General features: G+C 49.6%; 1 protein-coding gene across 1 annotated transcript in view; it reads right to left on the minus strand.

Annotated features, from left to right (window-relative positions):
* Positions 1 to 431: 431 nt before the first annotated feature.
* The window catches only part of SFXN5 (sideroflexin 5), a 93,177-nt gene continuing 77,725 nt past the window's right edge, over positions 432 to 15,883 (minus strand). Inside the window, 1 exon segment of the mRNA XM_066317541.1 lies at positions 432 to 796. Within this exon segment, the coding sequence (XP_066173638.1) occupies positions 719 to 796 (78 nt within the window). The 3' untranslated portion in view covers positions 432 to 718.

The following is a 15,883-nucleotide window of genomic DNA, read 5'->3' on the forward strand; positions in this document are numbered from 1 at the left end:
AGAGCAGCTCCAGCGTCACTTCTGCTCCAACACTCCACGTGTGGGCACCTTGGCTTTCCAGGAGCTCGAGATCCAGGCAAAAGCCTCTGTGGAATTCCAGGTGGTGGGATCCAGGGCCAGCCAGTCCCACAGTGAAGGGCAAGATGTCTCCAGGAGGAGGAGGGATGGAGAGGGCACAGCCAAGCCCTTCACTGGGCACACGGATGTGGGAATTCCTCTTCAGAGCATGATTGCTGGGGTGGGATGGGCAGGAAATCAACACTGGGCGTTCCCAATCACCTGATCAATCACATCCACGCAGCCCTTGGTCTCTGCAGAATTGGTGTTGTGCAGCATCAGCAGGGACTGAGCTCCCGTGGACACAAGACGTGCTGGGTGACGTCGGTGAGCTCGCCGCTGAACTCCCTCCATGCAGTGCCAGTAATTCCGAGTTTTGTTAGCTAGTTCTAAAGTGTTTCAAGGTGATTTTATTTGTTGTAGTCGCTGCTCCTGTTGCTAAGTGAAAACTTTTTAATATTAATCTTTTTTTGAGTGGTGTGAGGTGTCAGTTCTCTGCAGGTGTTAATTCACTCCCGGGCTGCCGGGAGCAGTTCCTATCACTGAGCTCTATGATTTCATCTCGTTGTTGTTGTTGTTGTTTGCTTCCTCCCAGGCGGGGTCTGGAGCTTCCCATCTTCCCTCCCCAGACCTTCTGGGGGCCAGGGTGCTTCTCTTGCACTCACAACCCTTTGTTGTAGACCACAGTCTTACTGCTGGTGGCCATGGCGATCTCCGGCTCCAGCTGAGACGTCTCGATCTGCCGAGGCAAAGAGGAGAGGGGAGCTCAGACCCTGAGCAGCTCCAGGGATCGATCAATTAACGTGGAGATGGAAATAATTCCACGTCAATCACGCCTTCTCCTGGTGCTCCATGTGCTGTGCTCCAGTCCCCAGCCCCCCCTTCCCTTCCCCGGATCTGGATGGGTTTGTGGCACACGGAACGCTGCACGTTCGCTGCCTGGCAGTGCTCAATGAATTATAGAGTGTCTGAGGCTCCAACGCATCCCACCCAGCCCAGCTTTCCATCCTTTCCTCTCTCCCTGCAGCTCTCCGGGAGCCTCTGCCCAAAGCTGGACCTGCCAAAGCCCAGGGCTGAGCGGTGCCACCAGGGCAGAGCCTCGCTCGGCTCCACCCTCACAGCCAAACCCTTCCTGCCCCTTTCTCCATCGCCACCAAATCTCCGTCCCTTTCCATCATTTTTTCCCCCATCCGCCAGCTTCTCCTGAAGCTTTCCCTCGCTCTGAAATCACTTGGAATCTCTGCATCCCCAGCAGAGATCCCTGCTCCCCACGGGAAGCAAAGACCCCGCTCCCAGCCGGGACAGGACACCTTGGAAAACCTGGAATTTTCCGAAACCCCATCCATTGAAACCCATGCTGGTGCTGACACAATGCGAGGAGCCCACGTTAAAAATCGAAATGCTTTTGAAAATGTTTAACCTAGTTAGACAAATTAGCAAAAATTTGTGCAAAACAATTTAGGTATTTAAAATATTCAATGTTTTTAAAAACTGGAAAAACTGTTCTTAGCTTTCAGCTGCAAAAACCCAACAAAATATAACATCAAAGCAATCTTAACATGAGGTGCAACATAACCCTTCAGCAAAGCTGTTAAACAGCTACTGAAGCATCATGGGAAATAGCACTTCATTTATTCAAATGCACATATGTCAGGTTTTTGCACCATATGTCATTCCAAGCTATTTACAGTAATAATTAAATCTTAATCAACGTTTAACCTCTGTAAAATGTTTGAAGGGATCTAATCACCCTTCAGACTGCACTAATGAAGGAGAAATATATAAACATAAAAAGAAAATGATGCATAGATAGCACACCAGAAAGAACAGTAATTGCAAAATTGTATTTCTTTTAAATATAATCAGCAAATTATGTAAAGTAAAGCCAACGAGTATTTTAAGTGAAGACATCTTGGGTGTCAGAGGTGTGATCAGCTAATTTTGTACTGCTATCCATAACAGATGTAGCATATTTTCTTTTAGTGCCATTATTAGCAACTTCACCATTCCTTTCAATGCTGCAGCACAAAGTGAAGCATTGTGCCGGGAGAGCACCGGGAAAGGTGCAGGAGATCCGGATCCGACGGATCCCTTCCCAGGGAGGATTAACTCTGCTCTGCCTGCCTCTGACGCAGCTTTTCCTCCCATTGTGTGGGGATTTTTTCTGCCAGGGACAGAGGGAAAAGCTCCCAGGTTTTTGGGGCTGGGTGGGTTTGAGCAGCGGGAGGAAAATATCCGGGTGGGAAGAGGAGCTGCCAGCCTGGGGTTCAGGGAATGGCTGGATGTGGTGATGCCACACAGGTGCCAAGGTGGGGGTGGGTCACAGGCTGGATTCTGTGATCTCAGAGGGCTTTTCCAACCTCAGCCATCCTGAGATTCTGTGCTTTGGAATGAATTCCACCTGGGAATTGGGTGGGTCAGCGCTGACCGTCCATGGTAGGGCTTGGGAAATGGGGCAGCTCAAAGCCAGCCTCCACGGGCACCTGATGGAGACCCTCCCCGGTCCCACCCTCTCTGAGGGTCTGGAGAACTGGGAGCTCCCAGGAGAGTCCCACCTGCCCTGGTGGAGCCCAGACCGTGCTCCCAAAGCCCCGGGAAGCGCTGAGGATGGGGACATGCTGGGCTGGGAGCACGAGGGGATGAGCACCAGGCTGGGAGAGGGAAGGAAGGAAAGAAGGAAGGAGGGGAGGAAGGAGCAGTGTTGTGTTCACGCTCTCTTGGGACACAATTCAAGAAGCAGCGAGCACAATCCAAGCTGAACAGCAGGAAGAGTATCCTGGTGGGAAGAGCAAAATATCGCAGCCGACTGCTCGGGGAAGGTGTGGGGCGTCTGTGGTGGGAAGTTTGCAGCACAAATTACTGGGAAGCCATCAAGAATAGTTTAGGCAGAGCTGAGGTTGCCACGGTGGAAGGAAGAGATGAGGTAATTGTCTGTAGATCCTTCCAGCTTCCACCCCCCTGGTCCAGGGGGAACCAGCTCCTTTCCCTACTTGGGGGATGAGTTCTTCATCCACAGCAAGGCTCTACAGACGGGTCTGAGGTGGGCTCAGGGAGGGTGGGATGGAGGTGGGATAGTTCCGGTGGCTGAGCAGAAAGACTTGGGAATTCGTGCCTGAGGTGGAAGTGCTCCAAAGCCACACGGATGTATGACCACCAAGGTCAGTGGTGGCCTTGGCAGTGCTGGGGCAAGGGTTGGACTGGACGGGCTCTGAGGGCTTTTCCGTTTTAATCATTCCATGGTTCTCATGCAGGATGAGCACCCAGCAGGGGCCTCTGTGACACCACCAGCCACAGGCCCTGGTTTGGAGCTGATACCAAACCCAAGCACTTTCCCAAAGCCTGGGAAGATGTTGGAGAAACTGGGAATGACTGATTGAACTGGAGCCTCCTCTGCAGGTCTCCTTCTGGCTGACTTTATTCAAGAAGTGATTAAAATCTACTCTAGAGCCTCAGGAGCTCCAAGGGGTGCCCCTGCACCACGGAAAAATGGACAAGAAATTGGGAAAGCTGCTCAGAAATCCAGCAGGAGGAACCTACTCCTCCTACCTGGAAATCAGATGGAGAAGAACAGGGAGACGGTAGTGGGTTACAGATATCCAGACAACATCGAACCCCAACCCTGCTGTGCATCAGGTCAGTCTTTGACTTCCTTGTTGGTGTTTTTTGTTGGAAAGTGTAATTTCACTCATTTGGGGGCAGACTGCTCTTCCAGCTGTCCAGAACCCTGGATCTGCTCAGCCAACCTTCCACTGATGCCTTAAGTTTTATCTATCTGTATTTCAGACTCTGCTGCCCAGGGGTGCAGTTCTGAGCTCACACTCAGTGTCACTCAGCTCTGCACACAGCAGGGACACAAAACAAATCCTTTTCCTGCTGCACACCAAGGACAACTTTCAGCCCCAGAAGCACAAACAAGGGTGGCTGGAGGGAGGGACAAGAAGGATGGGACCTCACAGCCTGGAGCTGAATTGGACAATTGAACCCCAATGTGCAAATGCACCAAAACTTATAAAAGTGTGAGACCTCGTGACTGGTCAGCCACTCTGTGACATTTTCTGTCCATTTTGTGTCTATTTTGTGACCATTTGGGGTCCATTTTGGGTGTAGCCCTGGCCAGGCTCTTGTCCTGCCCAAGGTGTATCCTTAAAGGCATTTTAATAAATCTCTGCTTTATTCTCTGGCTCTGCCCAGTCTCTGTTCCAGCTCAGCCTTCCCAAGGCATCACCACTGGCTATGGAATTGTGACGGATGTGGAGATCACAGTTCCTTGTCAAGATTTAGGTGTCTCAGCTCCCAAGATGACCCTGACCATGGTCATGGCCTTGCTGGGAACTCTCCTGTACAGGAGCAGCTGCCTTGGAGGGTGCTCTGACGGACAGGTTGGGATCTGCTGGGCCTACACTGATGGGACCTGTCCCACCGTCCCACACACGGGACTTTGTCCCTTCAAGCCAAGCGCCCACCATGGGGCTGGGTTTGAATCACATCCATGGGCAAAAGAAACCAAAAAAATCCCCATCCAGGCTTTGGGATGATGGCACTGGGGTGTTACCAGGAAAGAGCCTTCACCAGTGAATCCAGCAGAAGTCCAGGAGGGACAGAAGCTCCCAGCAGCACTGAGGGACTCAGGGTAGGAAGCTATAAAGGGGGTTGTTGGGGTCAAATGCCAGGATTTGGGGCTGATGGCTGCACTGACAACTTGGTGTCCAACATGGGAAGCTCTCCAGTGAGGCTGTGGGAATTCCTTCAGTGCCCTATGAGGCCGCTGGAAGCTTTGCCATGGATCCAGGGAGATCCTCACTGGGACACCACCAGGCTGCAACCTCCCAGCTGACCCCAAAACGTGGCTGGGATGAAGCACAGCCCACCCTAGCCCCTGGGAGCAGGTGAAGCCTGAGGATGCTCCTTTCCCTGTGGCAGATAGCCAAGAGCACGAGGGGGAAAAAAAGGGGAGGGAAACCCCAAGAAACTCTGTGCCCTGAACCTCATTTAGCACCTGTTTATGGACCAGCACGGCTCAGGTAACTCAGGCAGGATGGCAGCAGTGCCAGCACCGCTGCCCCCGACCCGGTGAAACCCATCCCCTCCCCAGGAAAACAAAGCTGGGAATCGCCTCCCGGGTACCCACGGCTCCTCCAGCTCTTCTTCCCCCCATCCCTGCCTTGCGGTGGAAGCCTCTCTCCTCTCATCAGCTCAGACAAGGCTAATTGGGGTGATAAAGAACTGGCTCCGAGTGCTGGCGTGGGCTGGAGGAACAAATGGTGCGGTGGTCACAGCTGGTGCTGCGGAGCCGGCGCGGGAGCGGGCGCGGGGGAAGCTCCGGGCGTCCCAAATCCCGGCAGCCGCTCCCGGCTGGGTGCGAGCGGGGGGTTGTGTGTGTTTTGCATGGCTGCTGACACGGGTGTAGCGTGCAGGCGCGGCCGGTGAGGCAGCAGCAGGCAGAAAGCAGATGCTTTTTGTTTGGGGTTGATACTCATTTCTATCCCAGCTCGGGAAAAGGTGTAGAAAGGAATGTGCTCCGGAGAGTGCAAGGGAGAGAGATAGGTCTAGGCTGGCTGCCAGGGATCCTGGAACGATATGGAAGGCAGCTAGGGGAGACAGGAGCAGATGGATTTGGCATACAGCTCATCACTCAGCCAAAAAAAAAAAAAAAAAAAAAAAAAAAAAAAAGGAAAAGAAAAAAAAAAGAAAAAGGAAAAAAAAAAAAAAAAAAAGGGAAGGGGGGAGGAGAAGAAGGGAAAAAGCAGCCAATTTTGGGAGGGGGAGGGTCTTGGGGACTGACGGATGCTGCTCTGGGCTGGGGGAAGGGAGGACCAGGATGGTCACTGTGTCTTCTGGTGGTGGTGGCTCGTTTGGAGCCTGGCAAGGGTCTCCTGGCCTTTCCAGCAGCTCTCGGCCATCTCCTGCGAGGCCTTTGGTCACCAGGGCAGGGCCAGGCTCTGTGAGCCCTCGGGAAGCTCAGCCTGGTGTAGGAAGGGCTGTGGCACCATGGAATCATGGAATGCTTGAGGTTGGAAAGGTGCTCCGAGGTCACAAACCCAAACCACCCACAGAACTGCCAAGGGCATCACTGTCCCCTGTCCTCAAGTGCCACATGCACAGGGCTTTAAATCCCTCCAGGGATGGGCACTCCAAACCTCCCTGGGCACTTCCAAGGCCTGAGCACCCTTTCCATGAGGAAATTCCTGCTGGTGTCCACCCTGAGCCTCCCCTGGCCCAGGCTGAGGCCGTTCCCTCTCCTCCTGTCCCTGTTCCCTGGGAGCAGAGCCCGACCCCCCCGGCTGTCCCCTCCTGGCAGGGACTTGTGCAGAGCCACAGGGTCCCCCTGAGCCTCCTTCTCTCCAGGCTCAGCCCCTTCCCAGCTCCCTCAGGAATTCTCCAGCCCCTTCCCAGCTCCCTTCCTTTCCCTAGACACGCTCCAGCCCCTTTGTTGTCATGAGGGCTCCATGACCCATTTGCATTCCCAGTCAACCTGGACTCTCCCAGTTCTCCAGGAGTGCAGATAAAGGATGGGGAAATGTCTCAGTGAGTCCTTCCCCCAGCTCTCCCAGCCACGTTGGATGGATCCATCCTGTCCCACATGGATTTGTGGGTGTCTCAGTGGCATTTCAGGTCACTGATCAGTTCCCCTTCGATTATGGGGCTTGGAGCACCTGGCCTAGTGGAAGATGTCCATTGAAAATGTCCTTGTCCATGGAAGGTATCCATGGAAGGTGTCCCTGATCACAGTAAGTGTTCCTGACCATGGAAGGTGTCCCTGACCATGGAAAGTGTCCACGGCCATGGAAAGTGTCCCTGTCCATGGAAGGTGTCCTTGCTCATGAAGAGTGTCCCTGCCCATGGCAGGGGGTGGAATCCGATGGGATTTTAGGTCCCATCCCACCCAAACCACCGAAGTGCCCCCCATGGATCAGTCCCTAAGGAATGAGATGAGGACAGCAGTGTTGGCTGAGGAGCTCCTCCTGGAATTGTTACAGCCCTGCAGACAACTGAATGTGATCTGAAGGTGAGAGAATTCAGGGAAATGCTCCAAAAACCTTTTGATTATATCACAGAGAAGATTTCTCAGAGGATCTCCAGCCCCTGCTTCCAGAAGCAGCTGTGGAGCCCCAAGGCCTCTCCGTGTCCTGCTCCAAAGAGCACCAGCCTCCCCCACAGCTGGAATTTTCCTAAATCCACAATCCAGCTCTTCATGTATCCATTTGCTGCCCCGAGGAGCTCTCTCCTGCCAGAGATTTCCTTCCCGTGCGAGTGTCCAAAGATTATCAGCTCAGCTTTGTTAAACCTGACAGACAAAACTCGTGGTTCTCCTCAGCAAGGCAGATTGCTGCCTGAAATGCTGGGGTTAAAGCTCTTTTCTGACAAATTCCCAGTTTTTCTACCCAGTTGCAATCCTGGCATGTCCCAAAGCTGGACACACTGGTTGAGGGATGTCCTCATGACCTAAGTACAAATGAATGATTCGTGAATGATGGATATTTGGTTTTCTGTCCAAACTGCAGAGTTGGGGGAAAAGAATTTTGAGAGAAACCTGAATTTTGTGAAGTTTTCCTTCAGATGAATAATAAAACTTGAATTTAGGAGGTGTCCAGTACAGTTCTCTTCATTTTAGGTTTCTCTCAAGTCTTTTTGACCTCTGTCTTTGAAAGAAATTTACAATAAAGAAAAAGTTGTATTCAGTCAAAATGTTTTTTATAAAAAAATCTTTTGTTTTTTCACAAAACCATGGAAAGTCTCCTGACAGCTCAGGAGTGGAATCATGGAATCATGGAATGGTTTGGCTTGGAAGAGACCTTAAAAATCCTCTCAATTCTGCCCTTTCCTACAGCATCTGGAGGCCAAAACATCCATGGCAAAACAAAACAAAACAAAACAAAAAAGCCCAGAAAAATCTTCTGGAATGGACAAATCTCAGGAGCCAGAACAGCCAAACACCCCAAATTTACTCCTTTTCATCATTCCAAAGAAGGGAGAAAAGACGGGAATGCTTGGCCTGTGACAGGACCCATGGTCAGCACTTTTCCAGCAGAGCTGGATCCCCTGGGACGGACACAGACAAGGGGCAATTAAAAAGCACCAGAGCTTGAAATTAAAGTTTTCTTTAAACAGTAAAAATGAAGGAAAGTCAGAATATTTGGCTGTTCTGGCTCCTGAGATTCATCCATTCCAGAAGATTTTTCTGGGTTTTTTGCCATGAATGTTTTGGCCACCAACACCCACCTCTGTAGGACAGGGCAGAAATGAGAGGATTTTTAAGGTCCTCTCCAAGCCAAACCATTCCATGGTTCCATGATTCTACTCCTGAGCTGTCAGGAGACTGGGGTTTTTTTGCTATGGATGCTTTGACTGCATCCACCTCCCTTCTGCCTTCCCAGAACACCTTTTTCTGACCTTTTCAGACCAAAACAACAACAACAACAACAAAAAACCCAAACAAAACCCAACCAACCAAAATCCCAAACGACAACAACAAACCAACAAACAAAAGGAGGAAAGTTGGAATATTTGGCTGTTCTGGAATATTTGGTTGTTTGGGCTTTTGAGAGTTAAGTTCAGGAGACTTTTTATTCTATTTTTATTTTATTTGGCTGTTGTGGATTTTGAAGGTTTTCCATTCCAGGAGACTTTTTTTTTTTGTTTGCCAGGGGATGCTTTGCAGGGACGTTCCTGCCCTCAGCTGAAATGGGAATAACCAAGTGCCCTGAAGCAGAACAGATTTCAGGAATTCTGGGACAGCTGTGGGACTGCAACCTCCCCCATTTCACTGGATTGGGCAGTGCTGGCTTCGTGGTTGGATTTGAGGATTTTTAAAGGTCTTTTCCAGCCTAAAAGATCCTGTGGTTCTGTGGTGTTGGGTTAATGGTTGGCCTTGACGACCTTAAAAGTCTTTCCTAACCTGATTTCACTACTCTACCATCAAGGGTGGGAGTTGTTAATCTCACTTTTGGGAAATCCCCACAGCACAGCTCCTCTGAGGGAAAACTCTCAGCAAAAACCTCGACGTTTAACGATGTGGGAAGAAGGGAAATGTGGATTTGTGGCTGGAGCAGGGAGCTGCCCAGCAGGGGATGAGTGATGATAAAACAGAGGCAGCAGGTGGGATAACAACCTCACACCTGGGCTGGAGGTGACCCCTGTCCCCTGCATGTCCCAGCCTGTCCTGGAGCTCTGCAGCCCAGCAGCTCCAGCCCCGTGGTCATCCCCAAACCAATCCCCTCTCACCTCCCAGTGCCCCACAGGGAGACAAAAACTCCCTGCGCTTAATAACGCTCTCTCCTGAGGGCGTTAGGAAACTCTCCTGAGCTTAATAACTCTCAAAAGCCAAGACAATCAAATATTCCAGAACAGCCAAATATTCCAACTGTCTTTTTTTTTTTTTTTTTTTTTTTTTTTTTTTTTTTTTTTTTTGCTTGTTTTTGCTTTGTTGTTGTTGGTTTTTTGGGGTTTTGGCTTTTGTTTTGGTGGAGGGGTTGGGTTTTTGTTTGTTTGTTTGTTTTTGGTTTTTTGTCTGAAAAAGGTGTTCTGGGAAGGCAGAAGGGAGGTGGATGCAGTCAAAGCATCCATGGGAAAAAAAAAAAAAAAAAAAAAAAAAAAAAAGTCTTATTTCAGTTTAGGAGCAGAACTTGAATTTCACAGGTGACCAGTACAGTTCTACAGTTCTCTTCATTTTAGGTTTCTCTCAATCTTTTTGACCTCTGCGCTTGAAAGAAATGTTCAGTTTTTATAATAAAAAACCCGCTTTATTTGGTCAAAATGTTTTTCACAAAACCATGGAAAGTCTCCTGTCAGCTGAGGAGTAGAATCACAGAATCATGGAATGGTTTGGATTGGAAAAGACCTTGAAAATCCTCTCATTTCTGCCCTGTCCTGCAGCAGCTGGAGGTGGGTGCTGGTGGCCAAAACATCCACAGCAAAAAAAAAACAAAACAAAACAAAACAAAAAAACCCCAAACCAACAAACCCCCAAAAAACCCAGAAAAATCTTCTGGAATGGATGAATCTCAGGAGCCAGAACAGCCAAATATTCCAGAACTACCAAATATTCCAACTTTCCTCCATTTTTACTGTTTAAAGAGAACTTTAATTTCATGCTTTTTAATTGCCCCTTGTCTGTGTCCATCCCAGGTGAGGCAGCAGCCCTGGGATACAGCTCTGCTGGAAAAGTCAAAACATTCATGGCAAAAAAACCCGAAAAAAAAGTCTCCTGTCAGCTGAGGAGTAGAATCATGGAATCATGGAATGGTTTGGGTTGGAAGGGACCTTAAAAATCCTCTCATTTCTGCCCTGTCCTACAGGAGCTGGAGGTGGGTGCCCTGCTGGGACCTCAAAGTGACACCAGTGACATCTGATAGACGCTGAGAACTTCTTGATCTTGCTGTTTGAAATATTATGGTTTCTAAGCCTTTATTTGGGGTTTTGGGGGGGGTTGGTTACCACTGAGCTCTCAGCACTCCCAGCTTTATAAAAATTGGAAGGTCCAGCCCCAGCATGGCACCACCTCCAAGTCATGGCAGAGTTGGGATTTGGAGTCTTCTGGGACAGAAACCTTAAGTGTTAAAACAAAACCACCACAACCCCCCCAAATCAAAGTTCTGAGACCATAAAATTTCAAATAGTAAGGTCAGAAGAAGTTCCCTGTGTCTTCTAGGGAGAGGAGACACCTGAGGGCTCTGTGGGAGCTAAACCTGTTCCCCTCTGTTTTGGGCTTTGCTCAGGGTGGGAGGGGGTGGGATGGTGCCCAGGGGGTAAATCTGAGTTCACCACAATAAATCCATTTCCACACCAGCTCCAGAAAGGCCTCAGGCTGCTACAGAAGCAGTTTGGTCACCTCAGGGCTCATGGCCAGGCCAGCACCTTCCTCAGGAGAGGGCTGAAGAAACTTCTCCCTGGATTCCTGGAAGAACCCTCACATTACAGGATGAAGATTTTTTTTTTTTTTTTTTTGGAACATCCAAGCCCCTGGATTGGTGGAAAAATCACCAACTCCAAATATGGCCTTGAGAAATCCCAAAATTGCAGAGTTTGGTTTATAATTCCTGACATTTTGCTAGAATTAAAAGCGCCGACATGTACTCTCCTTTCTCTTTCACAAAAGGAGAAGCACCTTCACAAAAACTCCACGAATTTCTCCTTTCTTGGAAGAAAAAAAAAAATCCTACTTTTGAACATGGATATCATTAAAAAGTTTCCCTTCAGATGAAAATGAGCTCTCAGGTCCATTCCAGCAGGAATTCCTCAAGCAGCTCTGTCAAGGAAGAAAGGATTTGTTGTTCTTTGCTGAAAATGTTGACCCCTGAATTCTCAGGCTGTTCTGGCTCCTGAGATTTATCCAATCCAGAAGATTTTTCTTGAGTTTTTTTTTGTTTTTTTTTTTTTTTTTTTGCCATGGATGTTTTGTTCACAGCACCCACCTCTAGCTCTGCTGCAGGACAGGGCAGAAATGAGAGGATTTTTAAGGTCTTTTCCAACCCAAACCATTCCACGATTCTACTCATGAGCTTTCCATGGTTTTGTGAAAAATACTTTGACTGAATACGATGTTTTTTTTATTATGAGAACGGAACAATTTCTTTCAATTTCTTTCATTGTGCTGTTCAGGAGGAAGAGCACAATGGAAGAGCAGGATTTAGGGATGCCCTTGGTGCTTTAGGGAAGCTGAGCAAATTCCTCAGGATCTCAACCTTGGGCACATTTCCTTCTCCTGCAGACGACCAGCCTCACGAGGAACAGGAAATTTAAAAGGCAATTACAGATAATTATATATGGGAGATGTGATTAATAAGGCATTCTCAGCCCTAAGCAGGCAAGTCTGGACAACTCATCCCCTTCCTCTGCATCCTGCACCTCTTGGAGCAGTCGGAGTCGTTCCAGGTGAGCTAAAACAACTCCAAACACACCAAAAAAAAGGACTGATCCAACCCTGTGTGGCAAGAGAGGGGTAAGGCAGGAAACAGGCAGAGAAGATTTGGAGGTGAACCAAGTGACCTCTGACCAAGAATGGCTGGCCTTGATGATATTAAAGGACTTTTCTGATTTAATGATTCCTGTGCGGGGCCAGGAGTCAGACTGGGTGATCCTGGTGGATCATTCCAGCTCAAGGAATTCCGTGATTCCCGGGAAGTGTTCAGGATGGGCTGGCAGAAGAGGGGAAGGGATATTTTGGTTTTCAGGCCCGGATGAAAGCAGCAAAGCCCAGGAGCCACCGGAGGGCTCAGGAATGGCCAGGGCAGTGCAGGAATCCCGGGGGAAGAGCTGGGCAGGAGCCCCTCTGTTTACAGTAGGTGCTGCTGAGAGGTGTCCTGAAGAAAGACAGCAATTAACAGCCCTGAAAAAAAAAAAAACCCACCACCCAAAAAACTGTCTTCTTTCCACAAAGAGCCTTTTAAGTCTTGTTTTTTCGGGCCACTTTAAGGGTTAATGTTTAGCTGTTTATCCGGACTTGTCGGATGTCAGCTCTTTCTTTTGACTCCTAATGGCTTATAGCCATCAGGAGGTGAAGACTCCTCAAAAGAGCTGGTGTCAGGAATGTTTTTTTTTTCATGCCCACCAGCACCCACACACCTGCAGCAGCCCGCGCTTGCAGGGGGATAGTTTACATACTTGAACCTGTCTCCCAGGGCCATAAACATGAAACCAGATCCCGTCTGAGCTGCCAGAGCCCCTGGGCGCTGCTCAGGGGTCCCTGCTCCCACACCCACCCCGCTGACCACAAAGAACACCCCGGCTCAGGTCTCTGCTGCTCCAGCTCAGCGTTTTGAGGGAAATGTTCAGCGGGGGACTTTTTTTTTCTTTCTTTTTTTTTTTTTTTTTTTTTTAGTGGGGAAACAAAGGAGAGCTCCCAGGAGCGGCCAGGAAAAAAAAATCCAGCTGGGTCACAAATCAAAGGCTTGCGGGACAGGGAGAACAAAGGCACAGCCCCCAAAGCCATCAGGGCTCTGCTCACTCCTGACCTTCCCCGGCCCTGAGGTGGCAGCGAGCCCAAGAATCACCCAAACAGGCGGAGCAGGTGGAAATTTAACCACCCTGAGGTGTCCCAGGGGCTCCAGCAGGGATAATGGAACTCCTGAAGGCCAGAGCCTTCATCTTTCTCTTTCTCTTTCTCTCTTTCTCTTTCTTTCTCTTTCTCTTTCTCTTCTCTTTCTCTTTCTCTTTCTCTTTCTCTTTCTCTTTCTCTTTCTCTTTCTCTTTCTCTTTCTCTTTCTCTTTCTCTTTCTCTTTCTCTTTCTCTTTCTCTTTCTCTTCTCTTCCCTTTCCCCTTGGAAATGCCCCATCCTGGCAGTGTCCAAGGCCAGGCTGGCCACTTGGAGCAGCCTGGGATAGTGGAAGATGTCCCTGCCCATGGATGGGGTGGGACAAGATGAGTTTTAAGGTCCCTTCCCACTCAAACCATTCCATAATTACACAATTTTAGAGAACAAAGGCATTTTCTCCCAGAAGAAGTGACTGAGATCTCCCAGCTCTAGGAGGAAGGAAATGCTTTGATTTTGGGATTTTGGGAAAGAAGTGGGGGAGAAAACACCCCATGGAAATGGGAGGTGTCATGATCCAGAAATGTTCTTTACTTTGCCAGACTAGTTCCTTCTCTCCTGGTCAAGAGAAGTTTCAGTTGTGTTGGGACATGAATCCAAAGGTCTGGGAAGAGCTTCTGAATGAGTTTGGGAACTGGGGATGGCCCTGGGACAGGGCAAGTGCTGCCTCTGGGGGATCACCACCATGGATTTGCAGCTGGAATTCCACCAGGTGGAGCAGGCAGACGGGAATTACCAGGACACAACACTGGGTACAGCCCAGGACGAGAACCTAAGAGAGCATCACGTGGTGGGAATGAGGAGTTACCACACAAAAAGGAGAATCTGGCGGGTGTTCCTGACTGGAATGTCCCAGAGCTTGGAATGTTTGGGTTGTGCGGTCTCTGCAGAAGCACCAGACTCTGACCCAAAAAGCAGGAAGGAGCTGGAGGCTGCTGGATCAGCAGCTCAGGACAAAGCACCGCTGGAAGGGCAGGAGAGGACCAAGCCTGGCACCCTTTCCCATATTCTTAGGGAATACCTTCACCAGGAATGCTCTGAACTACCTCAGGAAGGTTTGGGGCACCTGAACCTGCCTCTGTCCTTGCTTTGAGTGCACCTGAGCTCCCCAAAAAGCTCTGCTGTCATGCTGAGCTGGAGTTCATCCCATGGAGGGTGGCCTGACCTTGCAAGCTCTAAAGCAAACCCAGCTCCGGGTCTCTGTTGGTGGAGATGATGCCAGAGAGAAAAATTCCAGGTGGGAGCAGATCCCTGCAGCCAGGAGCCCATCATGGCCAAGTGGGCAGCAAGGGAGGCTCCATCAGAGCTGTGGGGTGACAGAGGTGACCTTCACCTGTGACCTTGGTGACCTTCACTTGTGACCCTGGCAGCAGAGCCTGAGGAGATCTCTGCCCTCCAGTGTTCACCTGAGGCCTGACCTGGAGCAGAGACACCTGAGTCCCTTCTGTGGATGCTCATTTGGGGTGCTCAGGATGATCCTGGGGCACATTTGGGATGCTCAGGGTGGATTCTGGGGCAACTGAGAGGTGTTTTTAAAACTTTTATTCCATTTTCAGTCTCATGTGAAGGGTGAGACAGTACAGATGTCATAATTCACCCCATCACAAGCAGAAGCCAAATTATTTCCTAATTCCAATCCATTATAAGCATTTCTTGACCTATCAGCTTTTGCCACTCAATGCTGTAAATGCCTTAAAGCCAACCATCTAAAATTACCCCTCGTGGGTCCAACTACAATGCACCTTTCATAGTTCCATTTCTCCAAAGTATCCAGTCTTATCTGCAAGCCCACCCTTTGAAACTTGTTTCTAGTTCCATTTCTCTCTCACCAATGTCTGTTCTATTCCATGGCATTTCTAAGTCAGAAGAACCTCATTTGAAGTTCTCATGGAGAACAAAGATACTCTGGCCTTTGTCAACAAGGGAAAGGGAAGAAGAGAAACCAGAAGATGAACCAGAAGATGAACCAGGACATAAACCAAAAGAGGAACCAGAAGATAAACCAGAAGATGGGCTGGGTCAGCACTCAGGAGAGGAGCCTCGGATGAAGCTCTTGGTGCTCCCAAAGGCACTGTTGGAGCAGCAGGAAACAATTTCTGAGGCACAGCTTGAATCCTCTGCAGCCTTTGGGAGTTCAGCCACTCACTGTCACGTAAATCCTGGGAGTTCTGCTCAAATCAATCATTTCATGGCCATGAAAGAAGCCCCCTGGGATCACCTCTGCATTTGAGGTTCTCATGGAGAACAAAGATTCTCTGGCCTTTGTCAACAAGGGAAAGGGAAGAAGATAAACCAGAAGACGAACCAGGACATAAACCAAAAGATAAGCCAGAAGATAAACCAGATGAGCTGGGTCAGCACTCAGGAGAGGAACCTTGGATGAACCTCTTGGTGCTCCCAAAGGCACCGTTGGAGCAGCAGGAAACAATTTCTAAGGCACAGCTTGAATCCTCTGCAGCCTTTGGGAGACACTTCCCACTGAGCTTCCAGCCTCCTGCCAGCCCTTCAGGACCTCGTGCCACTTCTTTGCTGAGAGGGAGCTCCTTCCAAGCCCAGCCTCCACCCCAAGGCTTCCCAGACTCCCAGGAAACCGTTTCCCCAGCCCCAGAAGCAAAGCAGAACTTCTCACTTCTCAAACATTTTTCCCCATGGCAGCTGGCAAAATCCCTTCCCTGGCTTTCTCATCCAACTTGGACAAAATTACTGCAGAGAATCCCTCCTGCTCCCCTCCCCTCCCCCTGTGCAAAGCAATCCCAAGGGAGGGATGGTTCCACGGGGACCCCCTGCTGGATTGCATC

Source organism: Sylvia atricapilla, chromosome 4, assembly GCF_009819655.1.
Source record: "Sylvia atricapilla isolate bSylAtr1 chromosome 4, bSylAtr1.pri, whole genome shotgun sequence".
Classification (NCBI taxonomy): Eukaryota; Metazoa; Chordata; class Aves; order Passeriformes; family Sylviidae; genus Sylvia; species Sylvia atricapilla.